Source organism: Colletotrichum siamense (genome assembly GCF_013390195.1).
Source record: "Colletotrichum siamense strain Cg363 chromosome Unknown KSG_Cg363_contig06, whole genome shotgun sequence".
Classification (NCBI taxonomy): Eukaryota; Fungi; Ascomycota; class Sordariomycetes; order Glomerellales; family Glomerellaceae; genus Colletotrichum; species Colletotrichum siamense.
Genome location: NW_023501019.1, coordinates 2,143,176 through 2,162,802, shown reverse-complemented (window position 1 = coordinate 2,162,802; position 19,627 = coordinate 2,143,176). Strand labels below are relative to the sequence as shown.

At 54.9% G+C, this 19,627-nt stretch overlaps 4 protein-coding genes across 4 annotated transcripts; 3 read left to right on the top strand and 1 right to left on the bottom strand.

The window, feature by feature from the left end:
* Positions 1-400: 400 nt before the first annotated feature.
* On the bottom strand, positions 401-6,261 carry MIMI_R883 (Uncharacterized protein; the record flags this gene model as incomplete). The annotated part of the gene is made up of 9 exons (XM_036641403.1): positions 401-1,494; positions 1,550-1,797; positions 1,847-2,623; positions 2,674-4,517; positions 4,602-4,795; positions 4,850-4,896; positions 4,947-5,416; positions 5,500-5,532; positions 5,584-6,261. The coding sequence occupies 9 exons, from the start codon at positions 6,259-6,261 to the stop codon at positions 401-403; spliced, it is 5,385 nt and encodes a 1,794-aa protein (XP_036492935.1).
* A 3,375-nt stretch (positions 6,262-9,636) lies between these two features.
* Positions 9,637-12,470, top strand: CGCS363_v009553 (Uncharacterized protein; the record flags this gene model as incomplete). Its single annotated transcript, XM_036641402.1, has 9 exons — positions 9,637-10,505; positions 10,558-10,719; positions 10,770-10,839; positions 10,888-11,023; positions 11,077-11,186; positions 11,238-11,321; positions 11,376-11,516; positions 11,573-11,651; positions 11,701-12,470. 9 exons carry the CDS (start codon positions 9,637-9,639, stop codon positions 12,468-12,470), a joined length of 2,421 nt encoding a protein of 806 aa, XP_036493810.1.
* A 953-nt stretch (positions 12,471-13,423) lies between these two features.
* CGCS363_v009552 (Delta-1-pyrroline-5-carboxylate dehydrogenase) lies at positions 13,424-15,356 on the top strand (the record flags this gene model as incomplete). The annotated part of the gene is made up of 3 exons (XM_036641401.1): positions 13,424-13,621; positions 13,696-13,803; positions 13,860-15,356. The coding sequence occupies 3 exons, from the start codon at positions 13,424-13,426 to the stop codon at positions 15,354-15,356; spliced, it is 1,803 nt and encodes a 600-aa protein (XP_036493811.1).
* Positions 15,357-17,691: 2,335 nt separating this feature from the next.
* TRY6 (Transcriptional regulator of form adherence 6) lies at positions 17,692-18,939 on the top strand (the record flags this gene model as incomplete). The annotated part of the gene is made up of 2 exons (XM_036641400.1): positions 17,692-18,285; positions 18,349-18,939. 2 exons carry the CDS (start codon positions 17,692-17,694, stop codon positions 18,937-18,939), a joined length of 1,185 nt encoding a protein of 394 aa, XP_036492886.1.
* Between the last annotated feature and the right edge of the window lie 688 nt (positions 18,940-19,627).

The following is a 19,627-nucleotide window of genomic DNA, read 5'->3' as shown; positions in this document are numbered from 1 at the left end:
TTTCCATATCCATCTCTGCGTGAATCTAATAGTAACTGATCCAATGATATCTACCGCAGGTGACCACAATCATGAATTTCTACGATCTCTTGAATTAGCATCGCAGAGGTTTAGACAAAGGCCACCGTTTTCGTAATCCTCTCCTTGACCCGATTTAGCCAATACAATTCGCGCTGGAACGATGAGAGCGAGGGAGATGAGGGTAACGAGATTTTCAATCTGGTAGCTATCTGGAGCAAAGGCCACGAAGACCCGTGATAATTAACGTCCATCCTTCCACATGGGGCGTGCAAATGAACAAACAATTCAATCATACAAATCATCGAGCCGTCTGTCTTTGTCTCAGTTTCTGTCTTAGCTTCTTCCTCGGCGGCACTCGACATTGACAAACGTCCTGGCGTCAGGCGTGTTTCTCCCCGCAGCCCGCACACTTGGGCTGTGCATCGTCTTCGGGGAAGCACCAAGCCTGAGTACTTCTTGCCTGCCGAGAGTGAGCCGCAAATTCCTCCTTGTTCTCCTCCTTGGCTTCGTTCTCTTCGGCGTCGGCATACTCGTCGTTACGCGCCCGGATGTTGAAGTAGCGAGTGCTGTTGTACTTCTCCCCCAGACGCTTGGCGACGTCGTTTGCTTCGTTGAGGGAGACTAGACGGCGCTTGCCGGGGTACTGCTCGAGGACAGAGCGGACAATCTCCCAGACCCGTTGCTTGTCCGTCAAGGACGTGGTTGTCCTGGCACTGCGGTTCTTGTAATCGACAAAGGTGTCGGCATTGCGGTTGACCAGCGCGCGCGGTTCCTTGTCGTTGTTGTAGTTCTTGAAGTTGAAGGAGATGGTGTCCGGCGCGGTGAGTTTCTCGCCGGTCACTTCCTCGCGGGCGATCTCTGCGGGGGTGCGGCCGACGGCGTTCTCGCGGTACAACAGCTTGGGCTTGTATTCGAGCAGAGCTTTGGTGAGGAGCTTGTTCCGGGACATGACGGCCGTGTGCAGAGGAGTGTCGCCGGAACCTGAGAGCACCTCCAGCTCGGAGCCCTTGGAGTACTCCAGAATCAAGCCGAGAACCTCGAGGATCTGGTCGTCATTGTCGTACGACTTCCTGTAGGTGTAATGGTATCCTCGACAGGCACTGCTGATCCACGAGTGCAGAGGGGTTGTGCCGCTTTCGTGAAGGTTGTTGCGCTGCTGGAACAAATGGGTGACGATGCTCGAGTCGACGACTTCCAGCATGGGACGGAGCCTGCAGGCCTTGGGAGAGCAGTCCAAGGCAGCATGGATGATGTTGTCACCCGCGTTGTTACGGATCATCTGGTTCGCGCCAGCCTTGATGAGCATCTTGGCGATCTCGAGTTTGCCAAAGAAGAAGGCGAGCCAGAGGGGCGTTTCACCAGAGGTCGACTTGTACTCCAAGGAGTTGGGACACGCCTGGATGAGGTACTTGACCGTCCTATCGGTGGCCTCGTTCGACGGTCCCATCACGGCGCAGTGCAAGACGAGCTCATCTGGATGGCCATATCAGCAAGGAGTGTACCATGGAACGAATTGCGGCGTACTTACTCTGAATGCCTAGCCACTTTGAAATGGCGCGGTCGAACCCTCCCGGCGACTGGCTGAGGTGCTTCAGCCTGGGATCTTCCCGGGCTATCTTGGACTTTCCAAAGTCGGTGTAATGGCGATGCGGGGCATCGCTGAGGAACCATTCCACACTGGCAATGTTGCCATTGAGGGCAGCATGGAGGAGGGGCGGCGTCTTCATCCCGGTCGACCTGACAACCATGTTGCGCCCTGCTGTTGCCCAGTCCTTCCTGTAATGTTGTCAGTACAGCCGCGATCATCACAATGATAGCTACTTACCTCTTCTTTCCGTAGACCGTCAATCCCTGATAATATCTCGGCTTCCTCTTCATCTCGATGCCACTCTTCTTGACAAGGTCGTCCAGCGGGATGCCCGCGCCGGTTCGGCTGATGATCTCGGCCAAAACTGTGGTTCTGCCTTCTTGGACAGCCCGAAGGAAGGCATCTTCCGGGAAAGAGAAGCGCCCTCCGACATCCTCTTCTTCCTCGCCGCGTCGGCCGTCGATGAGCTTCTGGCCAGCGAAGTGGGTGGCCATGTCGAGGAGTACCTTCAATCCGGCTTGGTCGTCTTGTTGCACGACAAACATGAACAGGGATTGTCTACAAGTGTTCCACGGCTTGCCGTTCGCCATCGCAAAGGTTTCCACGCTTTCAGTCAAGAACTCGATGGGCTTGACAGTCGACTTGACTTGCATCGACACCTGACCAATGTTCTCAATCGTGAACTTCTTATCGACGATCTCTGAAATGATCTTGGGTTCGTCACTGGAATCTGCGTCGCTTTCGTAGGACTCCTCGTCCTCGTCGTCGCAATTGCCGTTGTCCAGCTTGTACCGGGTTGCCTCCTCATCCTCTGGGGCGTACTGAGCCATGACAATCTCCAAGATTGCCGATGCTACGTCGTGATGACCGCGAAGAAACGCCAATGAAAAAGGCGTGTTCTGTCTATCGTCGTTGACAGAGATTTTCAGCGGTGGCTCATCTTGATCCTTGCCCCAAGCTTGCAAAGTAAGACTCTTGATCTTGTCCACATTTCCGGCCCATGCAGCCTCAAACCTGCAACTTTGTTAGCTTCATTACGTGACGCTCTTGATTCGGTGACTTACATCTCCAGGTAGGCAGCCCTCCTCGTTTCAGTGACGTCAGTCACGCCGCTGAAAGAAATGTTGTAGTCGTATAGGTTGAGTCTCTCCTCAGGCGAAGAAGCACGATTGCTCGAGTTGTCTTCGGGAGCTTTGATATCGGGGTACAGCTCCTCGAACGTCTTGCCGCCCTTGTCAATGATGGTCTTCTCCACCTTCTCGAGCGTTGCGATGACGTCCTTAATGGCTTCCATCTTCTCAGACGCACCCTTAATCTCTGCGTACTTCTTCTTCTCTTCTTCGTACCGTTCGAGGTTTCTTTCATAGCTTGCCTTGTGGTATTCAATGTTCTGAGAGAACATCCAATGCTGGTAAGTCCCCTCTTCGTACGTTCGGAGGAAGCCCTCGATGCCGCCGGGTAAAGAAGGCTTCTTGAGAGACGTCTTCTCGCCCTTGTACTCGCGCAGGTGCTTCAGCTGGTTTCGCACGAGATCCAGAATAGACTGGCCCTTATTGTATCGTCGTTGCCATTCGTCCGAGATGACCTGGTGTGATTCGTTGGTCAAAGTGTTGGGGTCTGCGCCGTTCTCGAGGAGTTTGAGGGCTATTTCCGGGTCGGAACATCCCCTGATGGCAACGATCAGGGGCTGTGTCACTGACCGCTGGAACAGCTTCTTGTTTTCCTCATAGGTACTTAGTCGGTTGGATGCCTTGGAGAATTTGACTGCCTTCAGCCAGGTGTCGAAGTCGATCTGAGGATTAGCGCCAGCTTCGAGTAGCTTGAGCACCAAGATTGAGTCTCCATTCTCGATGGCTGTATGAAGAGGAGCAATTGCCTGGGGGTCCCAGTAGCGGCTGCCGAACACCATGTGGTTTAGAGCAGTCTTCAGACCGGCCTTATCATGCTCCCACAGCGCATCAATCATCTCCTGGCTACCGTTTTCAACGTAGCGGTGGAAGGCGGTGCACCCGTTGAGATCCGCTTGAGATGAAGTAGCGCCCAGCTTCAATAACAAGAGAGCCATAGACTTAGCCTTCTCGACAGGTAGCGATAGGGCAAGCGCAAGGGTAAGAATTGCGGCTGTGGGTTGCTTCTCAGAGTCGAGGAATTTGACTGGGAGAAGAGCGTCGCTTCCGAACTCACAGAGGGCCTTGACGGCCTCTTCGTGTCCTTCCGAAATTGCTAGGTGAAGGGGGGAGCAGGGGATATCCCAAGCCAAGACGTCAATCTTGTAAAAGTCGGGCTCGTCGGTGGATTCCTCCAGCACGAGATCTTCCTTGCTCTTGTCTTCATCTTTGACCTTGACGAAGGATCCTGTAGCCATAGAATCAGCTTCGGTGTTGCCGGCATCGACCATGTCAATGTCAGAGTCCTCGTCATCGCCCTCGTTGTTGGTGCTCCCCTTCATTGACGCGTCATCTTCGGGGACGCTCCGGGAGGAGCCATCTTGCAACTTATTACGCATGTCTTTGCGGCGGCGATCCTGTTTCTCGTCCTCTTCTTCCTCGTTCGCAATGCTCTTCTCCATGAGAATCTTGATCATGTCTACATTGCCTCGCTCGGCAGCAAGGTGGAGAGCGGTCCGGCCATCAGCGAGACGAGCAGTCAACCTAGCTCCGTGCTCGACAAGACAACGAACAATATCAGGCGTCGAGCCCATCACAGCCAGATGCAATGCTGCAAACCCAGTGTGTGACCTCTTGTTTGGGTCGGCCCCTTCCTGGGATAACCAGTCCAAAACTTCGTTGATATCGCCGTCCACAATACTCTGGGAGAGACGCGCTGTGTTTCCGACGTAGGCCATGTCTGTCCAGTCATCCTCGTTGAGAGGGTTGAAGGAACCGATTTGCTGTCGTCCGGGATCGTCCTATTGCCGACATGTTAGTCAACTTGTTATGCACAATGATAAACCCCCTAAGTCGATTGACCGAGGAAATGGCTCAGCACTTACGATCAGGAATGAGACCTTGCCAGAGATGTAAATCTCAGCCTCCTTCTCGGCCGCCTCTACCTCCTCCGGGGTTGATGGTTTGGGACAGGAGCCACAGCAATCTTCGATGACATCCTCAACGCGACCAAAGAAGGCAGGATGTCGGTGAAGGTGGACTTCCCTCTCCTTGGGTTGGTTCCACTCGGCGTTGAGGACTAGGAATTAAGTCAGTCGGGGAATGATGTATGCATAAGGCTGGAAAAGCTTACGCAAATCTCGAGTGTAACAAAGCTTCTCAATCTTCTTCGCATGGAAACTGCACTAGTCAGCAGGAGTCACTGCATCTGCGTTTGTTTTTCAACATACTGCTGGCCGTAGGGAACTGTGAATGTATGGTAGTTGGACACGTCGGTCTCATCAACCCAGTCTGCAACTTCATCCTCGTGGCTGTCTTTGATGTTGCCAAATAGCTGGTGGGGGTTGTAGCGATTTGCTGCTGGACGACCTCTCTCCTGCCTCCGTTTGTTGAGGTATTCGTCACGAACGGATGATGTGGGGAGTCGTTCCAGGACCAACAGACGAGCCAGGCCGAGGGTTCTCTGAAAACTACGCTCGAAAATGGTTGGATCGATGCGGCTGCGATCGAGATCAGGCCAGTAGACTTCGAAGTTGCGATGACTGTACTTGGACAGACGGTTTTCATAGGAAGGGCTTCGACGAGTGAGGTCGATGTGGTTGATCTGAGTGATGAAACTGCCCAAAGCTCGCGGAGTCACCCAAACTTGCTTTCCGTTGTAGGCTCCACCGGCCGCGTCGATATCGAAACCAGTGAGAATCTTGACGTCGTTAGCTGTTTATTTGCCGTCGTCTGGCCTGCATTGGCTAGGTTGTGATAGAAAAGTGAAATTATGCCACATACCTCTCCAATGGATTTATACACGCGCAAGACAATCTGAGTGGTTTGTTAGTCAAGTTTGCTTGATCATACTCGCTTGATGCCTACCTGTATGTGTCGAGTGGGGTATTGAGAGGCAATCGTGATGGCATATTTGGTGCGAACGACAGTGACCTCAGTCAAAATGGCGTCTCGAACCGCAGTCTCAATCTCCTTGATCTTCTCAATGGCTTCGTCGTGGGTCAGTCCGTAGAGGAAGAGATCAACGTCAGATGCCGGACAGAACTTCTCGTGGTAGTATTCCCGAAGTTTGCGCTTGGAAGTGTTGAACTCAGCGGGGACCGGCAGAAGGGTGTTGATGACGGAGGATCCAGCGGCAACGACGTTATCCCAATTCATATCGACGAGGGAGGATTCGGAGAACACGTTGAAGTTCTTCTGGAACTCCTTGAGGGACGAGACCACGGCAGGAGAGCCATTGAGTCGTCGCTTATCATCTGGAAGGGCCATTATGTAGCGGTCCTTCTCCTCTTGAGTTTCAGAGTCCAGAGAACGCGCTCGAACCTTGATGTTCTTGGTGTTTTCGTTGAACAATGGCACAAGATTGATGTGAGGGTCGTCAAGAGCCGGGTTCTTGCGGTCCTGGGCGAAGACAGAACGAAGCTGACCCTCATACTTGCGATAGGGTTCCATGATGTCAATCATCGTCTTTTCCGGGTGGTCGTGGATATAATTCACCAGCTCCACATGAGGAGCTGGTAACTCCTGAAGGTGAGGGAGAGACATGGTGACGGGGGCAATGGGTTTGACTTCCCGCGTAAATGAGTTGAGCAGCCTACCTGAATAACTAAGGTGGTGTAGAGAAGGTGACTGACTGCTAGTGAACGGGGTGGAGAGGAAAGAGCAATTGAGCCTCGAAGTGACAATATAGTTTGAAACAGTTGACAAGCGGGCTGGAGGATAGATGGAATGCAGCTGAGGTGAATCGGAAGGGATTTGGTCAGTGATGAAGGAAACAATGAAGTTATTTTATACTGGTTTACACCTCGCTTATTCACATCGAGACTTCACCGTTGGTTGTCAAAAAGAGGGGACTTGAATAAAGGATCGTTTAGGCAGAGTCTAGCTCAACGACACGATTTGGGCAGGTACGTATTGACAAACGGAGGTCTACTCGTTGGTAGGTATGTTAGCTCTTTGGGGTAAAACACCATCAATAAGCTGACGGATGCCCTCCTCGAAGGTACCTTGCATTGCAAACGCCGCAGCATAGGGAGCACCTCAGCTCCTCCAATGGCTTTGGCGCCACAACGCTAGCCCGTGACAGGTCTGTTTGCCGGGCTGCATTCGCATTTGCCATGAAGCTGTCGCCAGTACACTGGCCAACATGCTTGCCACGCCAGGCACGAGACGCGGCGGTCAGGGAAAAGAGAAAGGAAGACGCGAGACAGGGGGGTATGCTGCCTGGATCGTGGGGAGCTTTTGACACGAAGTCCAGTGACCTGCAGGGGACCCCGCTGATGTGCCGCTGCCGAGAGCCGCTAAAGCCCGCTGTTGCCTGCCCAGCACGGTCCTGATTGACTCAACCCCAGAATTCTCGCCAGCTCGAGCCTCACGAAGCGCACCCAGAGGCCGCTGCAGCCTGGAATCTGATGCGGAATGCTGCAAATTCACGGGCTTTGCAGCAGATGTGGTCACGCCTGCTCCAGGCCTTTGTAGATGTTTCGAGCTGTCGCGATCGCCCGACTCAAATACGGCCCTCTTCTTACCTAGGTATTTCAGGCAGAATGAGGGTCGAGATTGTAGTCCCTTGATGTGCACCTAGTGGTGACTTTTCCCTCCGAGGATTCGATGACAAGGTATTTAAACACAACTAGGACGCACGTACTTGGGGAACAGTGAGCAGACAGCTACCAAATGCCAATGACAGCCGTGACTCGAGCTTCGGAATGAAGACGCTCCAAGATATAGGTCAACTTCATCTCAGTTCCATCACCCTTTCGATTGGTGTCATTAATCCCGGCTCCAGACCCTCCTCATCTAATTGTGATGCGTGCTATCGTTGACGCCCGTATGGCGATCTTCCGTCCTGTCAATCCACGCCCACGATTGTCGGCCGAATGCAATTGTCAAGTACTGGCGATTTTCCCGAGGGGTATCATTCGGCTCAGGCACGGTGCTCCGAATCGAAGAAATGGCTTGACACGACAAAATCGGCGGTAGGCGGGATGGACCCGGCGCTGAGTGGATGCGCCCGGAGAAGAAGACCGGGACGCCAAGTGACGCGCCGGCAGCCGCGCGATACGATTTCACATACGGGATGTGGCAGGGCCGGGGCCGGGGGGCGAAAGCTCAACAGTCACAGCGGGTGACCAGGGTGATGGGCAACAAGGGTGGATCCTCGGCGGGTCATTTAAGGTACCTTAAGCCTTGGCCTTGTGGGGGCATTCCTGTTTCATTTCCAAGAGCCACAAGTCCTGACGTAGTTGACCAATTTCACCCCCGACCAGACCACATCTGGCAGGCATCGCAGCGCGTATCGACAATTTACGGATGCCCATTCGAGCAATCAGCAGCTTGCCGCGGCAGCTGTGGGCTTCAACGCATTTGAACTGTTGTTCCCGTACCTCCGCAGGCCTCCTGTGACTATGGTTAAAGGGCCACAGTCTCGCCTTTTCAGCTCTGGAGTGACAAAATGTTCTGTTGTCTGCTTTACCTTGCAGGAGGCTTTCGTGGCTTCGTACGATGTAAACTACGCAGTAGCAGGGTTACATTGTGCGGTCTCCGAGTGGTGCGCTGCCCGGGAACCGCCTGCAAGCATGGAACGGTGTGTTTGCCAAAAGCAAGCTGGCGGGAGCTCTGGCCACTCGTCATCCCATCTCCAAGACGCCAGCCAAAAAGAAATTGGCGAAAGAGGGCGCCGACGAGTACCGGCAAACTTGGCACAGAGACGGGTGACGATGGGTGGAACGCCAGCACGTTGTCGATGACCAGCCAATTGTAATGTAAGAGACGGGAGGATGCTGCCTACCACGCATCAGCAACTGTTGAGCCCCCAAGTATGGCATTCGTAAAAGGCGTATCGAGACGGATGGATGCGTGGATTAGACTCGGATGCTTGCACGAATAGGAGCCGCTGGGATGTAAGAGGGAGACTCGGACCCGGTTCTTACACGGCTCAACTGCATGGTCAGCTGGACGGCGTTGGACTGGATTGGATTTGCTGCGAGCCCCCCAACAAGGATGACGGACTGAGGTGGGTTGAATGTCCGGTTCGCCTGGCAGTACTAGCAGCGCCAGCCAAGCTAGACAGACGGTGTAGACTGTAGATTGTAGACCGGTGCAAGGGAGGCAAAGGGAGCGAGAGAAAGATACGGCGATCATGGATTCTGTTCTGCCCATTTTGTTATCGTCGTTTGGCCCCCAAACGACAAACGGGCCAACATCGGGGGTTGCTGCTACCTCCGTAAGTCTGATCCTAAACTTGCGACAAGAGAGCACCCCAGCAAGAAGAATATTGCACATCTCAAACGGCGATTGCCATCATCTTCAGCGTCAGCGCCGCAGCACCTCTGCCCCCGTGAACTCCACGGACACGCTCGGGTCAGGTCCGTCCCAGGTTCACCCCTAGAAAGCCCCTGGTCCACCGTGCAGCTCGACAGGCAGCTTCTAGCGGCGTTGCTCGCAGTGGTTGCGTAGCGGAGGTGCCCACTGACGCCAATCCCTGCCACTTCATTCCTAGCCCGCGTCACTTTGCACTACCCGGCCAAACAAGCATCCAATCCAACACAACACACTTTTCTCGTGCGATTTATGGTGTGGGATTTGGCAACACCCTCTCGTCGCCAGCTGTTTTTCTTTTCCCTCTGTTCCCATTTTTCCCCCTTCCTCGCTTTGCCTCAGTCCCTCCCGTAGTACCAGATACCCGACTGTTGATATCCTCGTTGCCGCGCAATCGCAAACAACAAACCCCTGCTGACCAGCTCTCGAGAGCTCACAGGCGCGCAAGCAGACCCTGGCAGGCTAATTTGCGCCGAGACATTGTAAGGAGCCACAGTTGCTCAGAGCTGTTCTCATGGGCTTCGCATATTCTAACAGCTGGTTATTCAGAATCGAAGCCGAAATCTACGAAATCTGGCGTGAAAATAGCAAATCGCCATCATGTCGTCTCACCACTCCCAAGGGGAGGCCCTCGATGACGTTGGCCACAACCCTCACGCGTCCGCCAACAGATGGCGCCACCAAGAGAGCTCTGCCTTTGCGCGCCATGCCGCCCAGGCCCACGCAGTGCCCCGCGACCCTCAGGACCGCGGAACCACAAACGATCTTGCCAGCTTCCTGAACCGCGACCGCGTCGAGCCCGAGAACCCCAACGCCGCACCAAACTTCAAGCCCATCATGATTGCTGCCGGCGAGGCCACCGGCGACGAGCAGCCTCGCGCGACCACCGCCCACTCCTACGAGCAGCCAGACGCTCCCGATGGCAAGGAGATCATTTGCGGTCCCCTGCTCAACTACCGCAGAATGGACGCGGATCGCTGGTATGGAAGCGTCTTGATCGTCGCTAAGGGCGGAGGAAAGACGCAGAGCTTTGCGCCGCACCTCATTTTGCGTCCCGCAGGCTCTGCCGACACCCAGCATGCTATTCCTGAGGTGAATGGCGTTAACGGAACGAATGGTACCGTTAATGGTGAAGGCTCCAATGGCGCAAACGGCGCAGGCGCGAACAGCACAGAAATTCAGGGCCAATGCCTCTACTCAGACCCGCGCAACACCTTTTGGGCGTTTGACTTGTCGCTTCCTCTTTCCCAGGCCGAGGCCAAGTGGGAGTACCTGATACCCGACATGCGCTTCTCCAGTATCCGCCCAGACCGCTACCATTTCTTTGTCCCCGCCGTCAACGAGTCGATGCGCATCATGTTCCACTCTTGCAACGGCTTCAGTGTTGGCACCGACGAGGATGCTTGGAGCGGTCCCGCCCTGTGGAACGATGTCAACAGACATCACAAGGAACGCCCGTTCCATGTCATGTGCGTCCAGTGTTTCGGATCACTGCCTTCTGTGTTGCTGACTTGTGTCTAGGCTTGGGGGTGGCGATCAGATCTACAATGACGGAATCCGAGTCGACGGTCCTTTGCGCGAGTGGACCGATATCTCGAACCCCAAGAAGCGCAGGCATTTTCCCTTCCCGGAGAAGCTCCGCCAAGCTTGCGATGACTACTACTTGAAGAACTACATTCGATGGTGAGTGTGAGGCAGTTTCTGAACGCAGGTGCAGTTCTGACTGAGTCAAGGTACTCTACTGAGCCCTTCGCCACGGCCAACGGCCAGATTCCCCAGGTCAATATCTGGGACGACCACGACGTACGTTGAAATCCGCATGTAAGGAGAAGCTCTGCTAATCGGCAACAGATTATCGACGGATTCGGTTCCTATGTCGACGATTTCATGCGATGCGACGTCTTCAGGGGCATTGGCGGAACTGCTCACAAGTACTATATGCTATTCCAGCACCATTTGCCTCCCCCGGTATCGACTTATACATCAGGTGAGTAGCCATTGCATGAGAGAAACGTGACTGTTGGACTTACAGGAGCACAGATCGCACGACCACCACCGAAGGGCAGGGACTCGACCCCAACCAACTCATGGACACCTATGTAGCACCCGCAAAGTCTGACCCGAGCTACATTGTTGGAACACAGCCTGGCGTAAGCATATCTTGAGTTGATACCATTCTCTCAAGTACTGACGTGTTATAGCCGTACGTAGCGGAGCATTCGCACAACATGTTTGCCCGACTGGGAGCGCGTATCGCCTTCCTGGGTATTGACGCTCGAACTGAGGTAAGGGCTGTCTAAGACACCGACAAGAAGGTTGTTCTGGCTGACCGAGTGTAGCGTACGAGACATCAAATCAACTACCCCGAGACATATGACTTGATCTTCAGCCGCCTCAGACATGAGTTGAGGACTGCGGCTGAATCAGGACGCCCTTTGAAGCATTTGATATTGTTGTTGGGAATCCCGATTGCGTATCCGGTAAGAAACTGGCTTGACTTCTTTAGCGTGTGGGTGAACGAGCTGACCGGTGCTAGCGCCTCACGTGGCTGGAGAACGTCTTCAGAAGCCCTATCATGGGCCCAGTCAAGTTCTTGAACCGAAGATTCGGTCTGGGTATGTGCAATCAGAACTTCCGGCCGCTTGTCTTTGCTGACCAAGATAGCTGGCGGTGTTTTCAACCATTTCGATGGCAGCGTCGACTTGCTTGATGATCTCGATGACCACTACACGGCCAGAACGCACAAGAAGGAGCGCGGAGCTTTGGTCGAAAGACTGCAGGCTATTGCATCGGAATTCTCGGTTCGCATCACCATTCTCGGCGGCGACGTGCATCTCGCCGCACTTGGCCGCTTCTACTCCCACCCCCGTCTGAACATTGCAACCGAGAACGACCACCGATACATGGCCAACGTGGTATCATCTGCCATCACCAACAAGCCACCGCCAGCTGCGATCGCCAACCTGCTGGCGAGACGAAACAAGATTCACCACTTGAACCACGACACAGACGAGACGCTTCTCAAGTTCTTCGATAAGGACCCGGGCGACTCGAGCAAGACGTCAAGCTCCAACCATGTGACCATGCCCAGCCGTAACTTTGCCATTTTGACGGAGAACTCGCCCAACCGCGGGCTCGCAGCACCGTCAATCAATGGAGATGCAAGGTCGACGATCTCGGGCAAGGGCGGGCACGATTACCTGCATCTCGGTGAGATCGAGTCTGGCTCCAAGCACAAGGCGGCTACGGCGCAACATGGTACTGGCAACGACGGTAGTCTGGATATCTGCATCCGGGTCGAGGTCAATCAGCACGATCCCGAGGGCATTACGGAAGGCTACGGCCTGACTGTGCCCTTGCTCAAGTACAACCTCAAGCCGGAGCCTGTGATGCCATTCCCTGGACAAGAGCGACCCAACGGTGACGGGGAATAAGCACGCTGGGCGTGGTCGCTAGCATGATCGGACGCTCTATCCGAAGATGGATGGTTACATAATGATATACCCTTGAAGAGGAGGAGGCCATGTTCGCAACGGCGGCAGACGGCGGAAAGATAAGAGATGCGGGTGCATCTTCACAGCCCGGACTTGGTCGGGCTTCGCTTCGTTTGTCCATTTTCTTGTTTGGATTTTTCTGTTGCGCCATAAATTAATAGTGTAAGGACTGAAAATAAGATACCTACTGTTTTTTTTTGTTTTTTTTTTAATAAAAAAAGCATATCATCCCTTGAAAACAGTAGAGATTGAACCTAATTTCTCGATAAAACGTCCCCAAGCCTGTCCCGACGTCGGGTCGGAGGGTCGTTCCGACTTTTACAGTGTCGGGATCGGAAGCTCCCCAAAAGGCCTTCCCTTATCGCCTAGTCAACCTCTTATCTTGGCTGGAGCTTCAGATTGCAGCACAATTGGAGTATCTGATTGGCGGGCAACTACCCCGCAAACCGTGATAAGCATCTAAACCCACTGTTATCGGCAGGGGATCGCAGCAAGACCCCACGTCATTGCATTCGGGATGACATTCCAGGTCCCTCTGAACTCAGGCAAGCCCCGCAGCCCCTCATGAGCTTTCTCGTTGCCCGCGCATTCTTAACCCGCATCAACCCGTGTGTTGCGCCCTGATGGTTGCCGGCATCTAGGAACGACGGTGCATGTCTCACGACTCACGACTTTTCATTACGTTGCGCCTCCGATGTGCCGAAGCTTAATAACCAACTGGTTTCCGCTTTCCCTCTCCTCCAAGCTACCTCCCCCTCCTCCTTACTGTTCTCTCCCAATCGCCGACAGACGGTCTTTGCCAGACTTATCAATTGATTTGTGCGCGTCCGAAGAGGCCCAGCTTTTGGCCACTTGATCTTTGTAGACGGCGTTATTTTGCATATCTGTCCACCATGTCCTCCACCCGAGCTTCTGGGCTGTTGAACTCCCAGCTGCGGAGTGCTTCACGCATTGCATCTATTGGACGGAGAGCTTCCGCTGCATCCCTTATTGGACAATCAACGCGCCTGGCCATCTCTGCGACGAGAACGACCACTAGAGCGGCGACATTCGCTGCTTTCAAAGTTCCCAAAGTGAACAACGAGCCAAACGTGGGTTACAGGTCCCAATAACGAAGCTTGGAAGAAGCTGGGTGGTGAGGGGTAGTTGATTGACAATCACACAGCACCACTATGCCAAGGGCTCGGCTGAACGCGCAGGCTTGACTGCTGCCATTGATCAACTGAACACAAAATTGCCGTTGGAGGTTCCCGTTGTCGTCGCAGGAAAAGAGGTCGGTCTTGATTGCCCGTTTACGAATGAGTGACGATGTCCTGACTAGCCCCCAAGATCAAGACAGGCATTGTCGGAGAACAGTTCAACCCCGCCGACCATGCTACTACCGTCGCAAAGTATCACCAGGCAACACCGGAACATGTTTCCCAAGCCATCGCGTCTGCCCTCAACGCCAAGCCTGCGTGGGAATCCCTGCCGTTCGCCGACCGAGCTGCCGTCTTTCTCAAGGCCGCCGACCTGATCTCGGGCAAATACCGCTACGATATCATGGCTACAACTATGGTGGGCCAAGGCAAGAACGCGTGGCAGGCCGAGATCGACGCTGCTGCAGAGCTGGCAGACTTCTTGCGCTTCAACGTCCAGTATGCCGAGGAGCTGTACGCTCAGCAGCCCTCACACAACTCTCCTGGTGTTTGGAACAGGGTTGAGTACAGGGCTCTTGAGGGCTTCGTGTACGCTGTGAGCCCATTCAACTTCACTGCAATTGCTGGTAACCTGCCTGGAGCCCCAGCTCTGCTCGGCAACGTCGTTGTCTGGAAGCCCAGCGACTCGGCTATTCTCTCAAACTGGCTGGTCTATAACATCTTGCTGGAGGCTGGCTTGCCGCGCGACGTCATTCAGTTCGTACCTGGTAATCCTGAGGAGGTCACTAAGGTCGCGCTGAAGCACAAGAAGTTCGCTGCTCTTCACTACACTGGTAGCACTGCCGTCTTCCGCAAGCTGTACGGTGAAATCGGGTCTGGTGTGGCTGAAGGCCGCTACCAATCTTACCCAAGAATCGTCGGCGAGACGGGCGGCAAAAACTTCCACCTTATCCACGCATCCGCCGATATCGACAACGCTGTTAAGCAGACGGTCCGTGGTGCTTTCGAGTTCCAGGGTCAGAAGTGCAGTGCGACGTCGCGGGCTTACGTACCCAAGTCGGTTTGGCCCAAGTTCAAGGAGGGTCTCGTGAACGAGGTCAACAAAATTACCATTGGCAACCCCGCCGAACACGGAAACTTCATGGGACCTGTCATCCACGAGGCGTCGTTCAACAAGCTGTCTGGAGTGATTGACGAAGCCAAGAATGATAAGGAGCTGACCCTTGTAGCGGGAGGCAAGTATGACAAGTCGAAGGGCTTCTTCATCCATCCTACCATCTACGAGACAACCAACAAGAACCACAAGCTTTTGAGCACCGAGCTCTTCGGCCCTGTACTCACAGTGCACGTGTATGACGACGTCACAAACAAGAATGCGTTTTCGGAGGCCTGCGATCTCGTTGACTCAACTGGGGAGTACGGCTTGACAGGATCCATCTTTGCCTCGGACCGATCAGTCATCAGGTTTGCCGAGGACAAGTTGCGCAACTCTGCGGGTAACTTCTACATCAACTGCAAGAGCACCGGCGCGGTCGTTGGTCAGCAGCCGTTCGGCGGTGGCAGAGCCAGTGGCACCAACGACAAGGCGGGCAGCTCGAACCTGCTCAGCCGTTTCGTCAGCTTGAGGAGTATTAAGGAGGAGTTTGCGGCGACGACAAAGGTCACTTACCCCAGCAACGAGGTGTAAGGGGGCTCAACGACGACGCTGTGAAATGCTGTAACTTGTATCGGTTTTGTTTGGCGACATGGGATTTTTGGAAAACCCTCATCACCAAGGTGTGAGGGACTTGGGGACATTGCTACGATGTTAATGAGGCAGCTTTTTGTTTGGGTCTAGTTAGGAATATGGATCTCTTTGGATGCATGGACGAGTTTGGTGTCCGGGCCGTTGAGACAACTCGCGAAGCGGCCATAGCTGAGTGATTTTCTGCCAAGACTTGGCGATTCTCATACCCAAGTCTGCGTCAGTGAACAGTGAATCGTCACGTGCGCCTGTTGGAGGTGGCGGCCGAGTGAGTGGAGGAGAATCGGCATCGACAAGCTTCGTGCCGTGCTTGAGCCACCACGGCACCCGCGAACCGGCCCCCTGCAAAGCCCCGCCCATGGCTGCCCCCGTTTCCAGGGTTCGGGCGCTAGGCTAAATCGGGAACAGACAGGTCGCCCACGTTCTGGCTTTGGGAGGAGGCACGTCGCAACAGAGCTTCCACTTGGAGAGAAAATCGGGACCAAACTCTATTTTTGAGGAGACGGAGAGAGGAGACGCGCGCTGCTGCACGGGAACTCAGAAAGAGGAAATCCGATCATGACAGCTCAGCTAGCCCGTTTCCATATGCCTCTGCAGCGAAGTCACCGCGATCAATTCGCTCATAATCGATGCTTGCCAGGCGGCCTCTTGAGTACAAGCTCAACCGACCTCGGTTTAGACGACCTCAAGTCCAAGCATTTGAGACGAACAAGATCAACAGCCTCCACGAGTCCACGGATTCAGCAGGGCCAGAAAAGAAGTGCGTCGCACGCACGAGATAACGATACGTTGGGGAGATTTACAGCAGCAAACCGCCCACGTGCTCACTTTGCAAGCGGGCCCTGAGCTCGCAAAGGGAGGGGGTTCGTCATCCATGGCCATCTGCATGCGATTCAGCTCAATCGCCATCAAAGGTTAGAAACCACTCGTGTCCTGTCGCTCTGTCACCACACACGACCGGAAAAGAAGGCACGCAGATGCGCACACGACTGTTACCAGCCACAGATGGAACACGGTTCAGCAAGCAACGGTCGTCGACGATCGAAGCCGTCGTCCAACCGCATCTCGAGCACATGTCTCGTGCCTCTGGCTCTGGACCCCAGGTCGCTGCATCAGACTAGAGGCCAGCCCCGGACTGGGACCTTGAAAAGCCCACACAACGAAGGCGTGCGCGCGGGCAAGGGGTCTGCCAATGATCCATGTGGCCTGTGTGGCCGTGTTGATTGACGTTTCTCTTGAGTAGGAAGCAAACCGTCTGCGGGCGCCCAGATACCATTCAGGAACCCCATGTGCTCGATTCCGACGCTTTGATTGGTCAACCTCCTCGACTCTCGAAGATGCCTCTCCTGCCCTTTTCTTCGCCCAGGAGCCTGCGTCCGAACCTCTGATTGGACTGTTTTCTGTTGCCCGTCATCTTTGCGGTTCTCCAGGGCTGCTACCGGCCAGGCTGTGCTTGTGTTCCTCACTTTCTTTTCGTCCATTGTTTATGGGTTCCTTTCTCTGGCACTTCTGGCTTGGAGTCGCGTGCCCTCTCCTTCTTCCTAGTTCGTTGCCCCCAAAACCACCAACCACTGCCGTCCTATCCCTATCCCCATCCCCATGGACCTTCATCAGGGTATCGTCCAGAAACATGGACCACCCCCCTCCCCATGTAGGAGATGGGGGGCGTGGCCTGCTACGCGCCTGCTAAGAGGTTGGCCGCTATCTGAGGCAAGCGTCTTAACAGATTTAGCCACAGTCCGGGGTTGTAGATAGAGCAGAAAGAGGTGAGGAACGACGTGCCAAGGATAGTGAGAATGAGAGTCAGTTACTTGCTAATGTGCGTGTGTGCGCAACTCGTGCTCAATCCCATCTCCCGTGCCGTATCTTTAACCATCCTCTCCCCCCGCCTCTGCTACTTTCTTTCCACAAACCCTTCAACTATGCCCTCTACTCCTCATCGTCGCGTGCCTCTCTTTCCCCTTTGCACTCACGGCCCCATCCTGTGACCGTACACAACGAATCGGACTTTGACTCCTACTTGGCCAGAAACCCCGACGGGCGCTTCTCATCAACGCCAAGCCTCACCAGCCGACAGCGACCTGAGTCCCTCACCATCCGGCGTCGATTTCCGCGGGCACAGCCTCACAACCGACGTCAACCGATTTGTCGTCCAGCCTGGGCGTCGAGTTTCCTCACTCGGCTCGCCGTACTCTACTAATACCTTTCGGGGAGTCTGGTCTATCTCTCAAGGCCGCTCGCGCCCCATTCCCCCGTCGTCACATTCCACCATCTCACAATGCCGCGTCCCACGCTGCCGCCCACGCCGGCATCCTCAACAGACATAAAGGGCCAAGATGGCTCCAAGAACCTGGCCTCGCTACAGCTGGCTTTCGAATTGCCCCCGGCAGCCTTGACGCAAGACGCCTCGAGAGTCTCGCCTTCCGACACGAGGACATCCCCCCAATCCGGCTTCCAACCCATCTCTCCCTCCAAGGTCACTCCGTACCCCGTACAGCCCGCTGAAGCAGTCAAGTCCCGGCGGAGGTCTTCGGCCGCCCAGAAGGCCGCGAACGAGAACTTTGCCCTTCCCCCTCCGCCCACGAGGTCCCGCAAGATTATTCAGATGAAGCCCCGGCCGCAAGAGGAGCCGGAGGAGACTCCCGCCAGCACCAAGTCATCAGGCCCGGCGAAAGCCGCTGCGTCCACGAAGGAGCAGTCTAAGAAGAAGCAGCCGTCGGCGACGAGCGCGGCCGGGCGGAAGATTGCGAGGAAGACAGCGCACAGCTTGATTGAACGTCGCCGCCGGTCTAAAATGAACGAGGAGTTTGCTGTGCTGAAGGGTATGATCCCGGCATGCACCGGAGAGATGCACAAGCTGGCTATTCTGCAAGTGAGTTCAGTAAACTCGACATAAACATGGCAACACCGTGATGCTGACCCAGGCTTAACACAGGCCTCTATCGAATACGTCAGGTACCTCGAAGACTGCGTCGCCAAGCTCAAGGCCCAGCGGGACGTGTCCGAGGGGGTCTCCCCCACCGAGTCCGGCCTGCAGACCCCATCGGGCCGCGATCCGTGGGGCTCCCTACCGCAGTTCGTCCCGAAGTACCAACAGGAACCCGACGACGTCGAAATGACCGGTTCCGAGGCCCCGTCACCCACCTTCCCGGCCCAGCACTCCCGGTCCCAGCAGCCGTCGGTATCACCGTCCCCCGCGCTGCTCGCGCAGGACTCGAGGCACCGCCACGATTCGTACTCGTCTGCGTCGACGGACCAACGCCACTACAGCTACAGCGCATCGTCGGCGACAACGTCCCCGGCCTTTGGTCCGCAGCAGTATCCCTACCCCCACGGCATCGCCTCGGGCTCGCTCTCGACGCTTACCAGCCCTGCGCTCGCGCCGCAGCGGGATCTCGACCAGGAGGCGACGGCCGCCCTGTTGATGCTGAACAACGACAGGAGAGGTACCGTGAGCGGTGACGGCACCAAGAATTCACGCGGCGCTGGGCGTGGCATGTCAGTGAGGGACCTGTTGAGCACTTGAGAATGGATACGGGTCAAGAGGAACAAAACAAAGATCGACACAAAAGTCTTTCCGTTTTGGGCCGTTGTGGGTGTCTCTGAGTCTGCGGACTGGGACATCCGATGTCCCATTTCCCCGGGCTTCAGGACTGAATCTGAAGCGTTGCATAAGCTGGTGGAGGTTTGGATGGTGCCGGGTTTGGCATCGGTTGAAAAGCCGGGGAAAGTCTAGGTCTTTCGGAAGGACGGAAAGGTTCATCCTGCTTGTCAAAGCATGGCGGCGAGGCTCTCAATGGGTTATAATATGGCTGCTTCCATCGAGACACACACCTCGTGGGCTCTCGTACTACATGATTAGATTTCCCAACTAGATACCTTGGCGGCAGGGGGGTTTGTTTGGGTTGGGTTGGGATGGGACGAAAGGTGGCGGTTCAGCATGCGAGGCGCATACATGTGGAGTTTTGGTGTGTTTTTCATCGTCGCGTGGAAAAGCTCGAGGCGAACATCAAGAGAATTCGATAACATGAATGGTCAATCGATAACCCGAATCCAAATATGCCCATCTCCTAAGAGCCCAGCGGGAAGATGCTGCTAGACGCGTGCTCGACAAGTCAAACATACGAGGGGTCATCGACGAGTGTTTGACCCTCTTTACTTGGACGACAACGACGTTCGGTAACGAGGACCCTGATCTTCCACTGCCGGGGGTT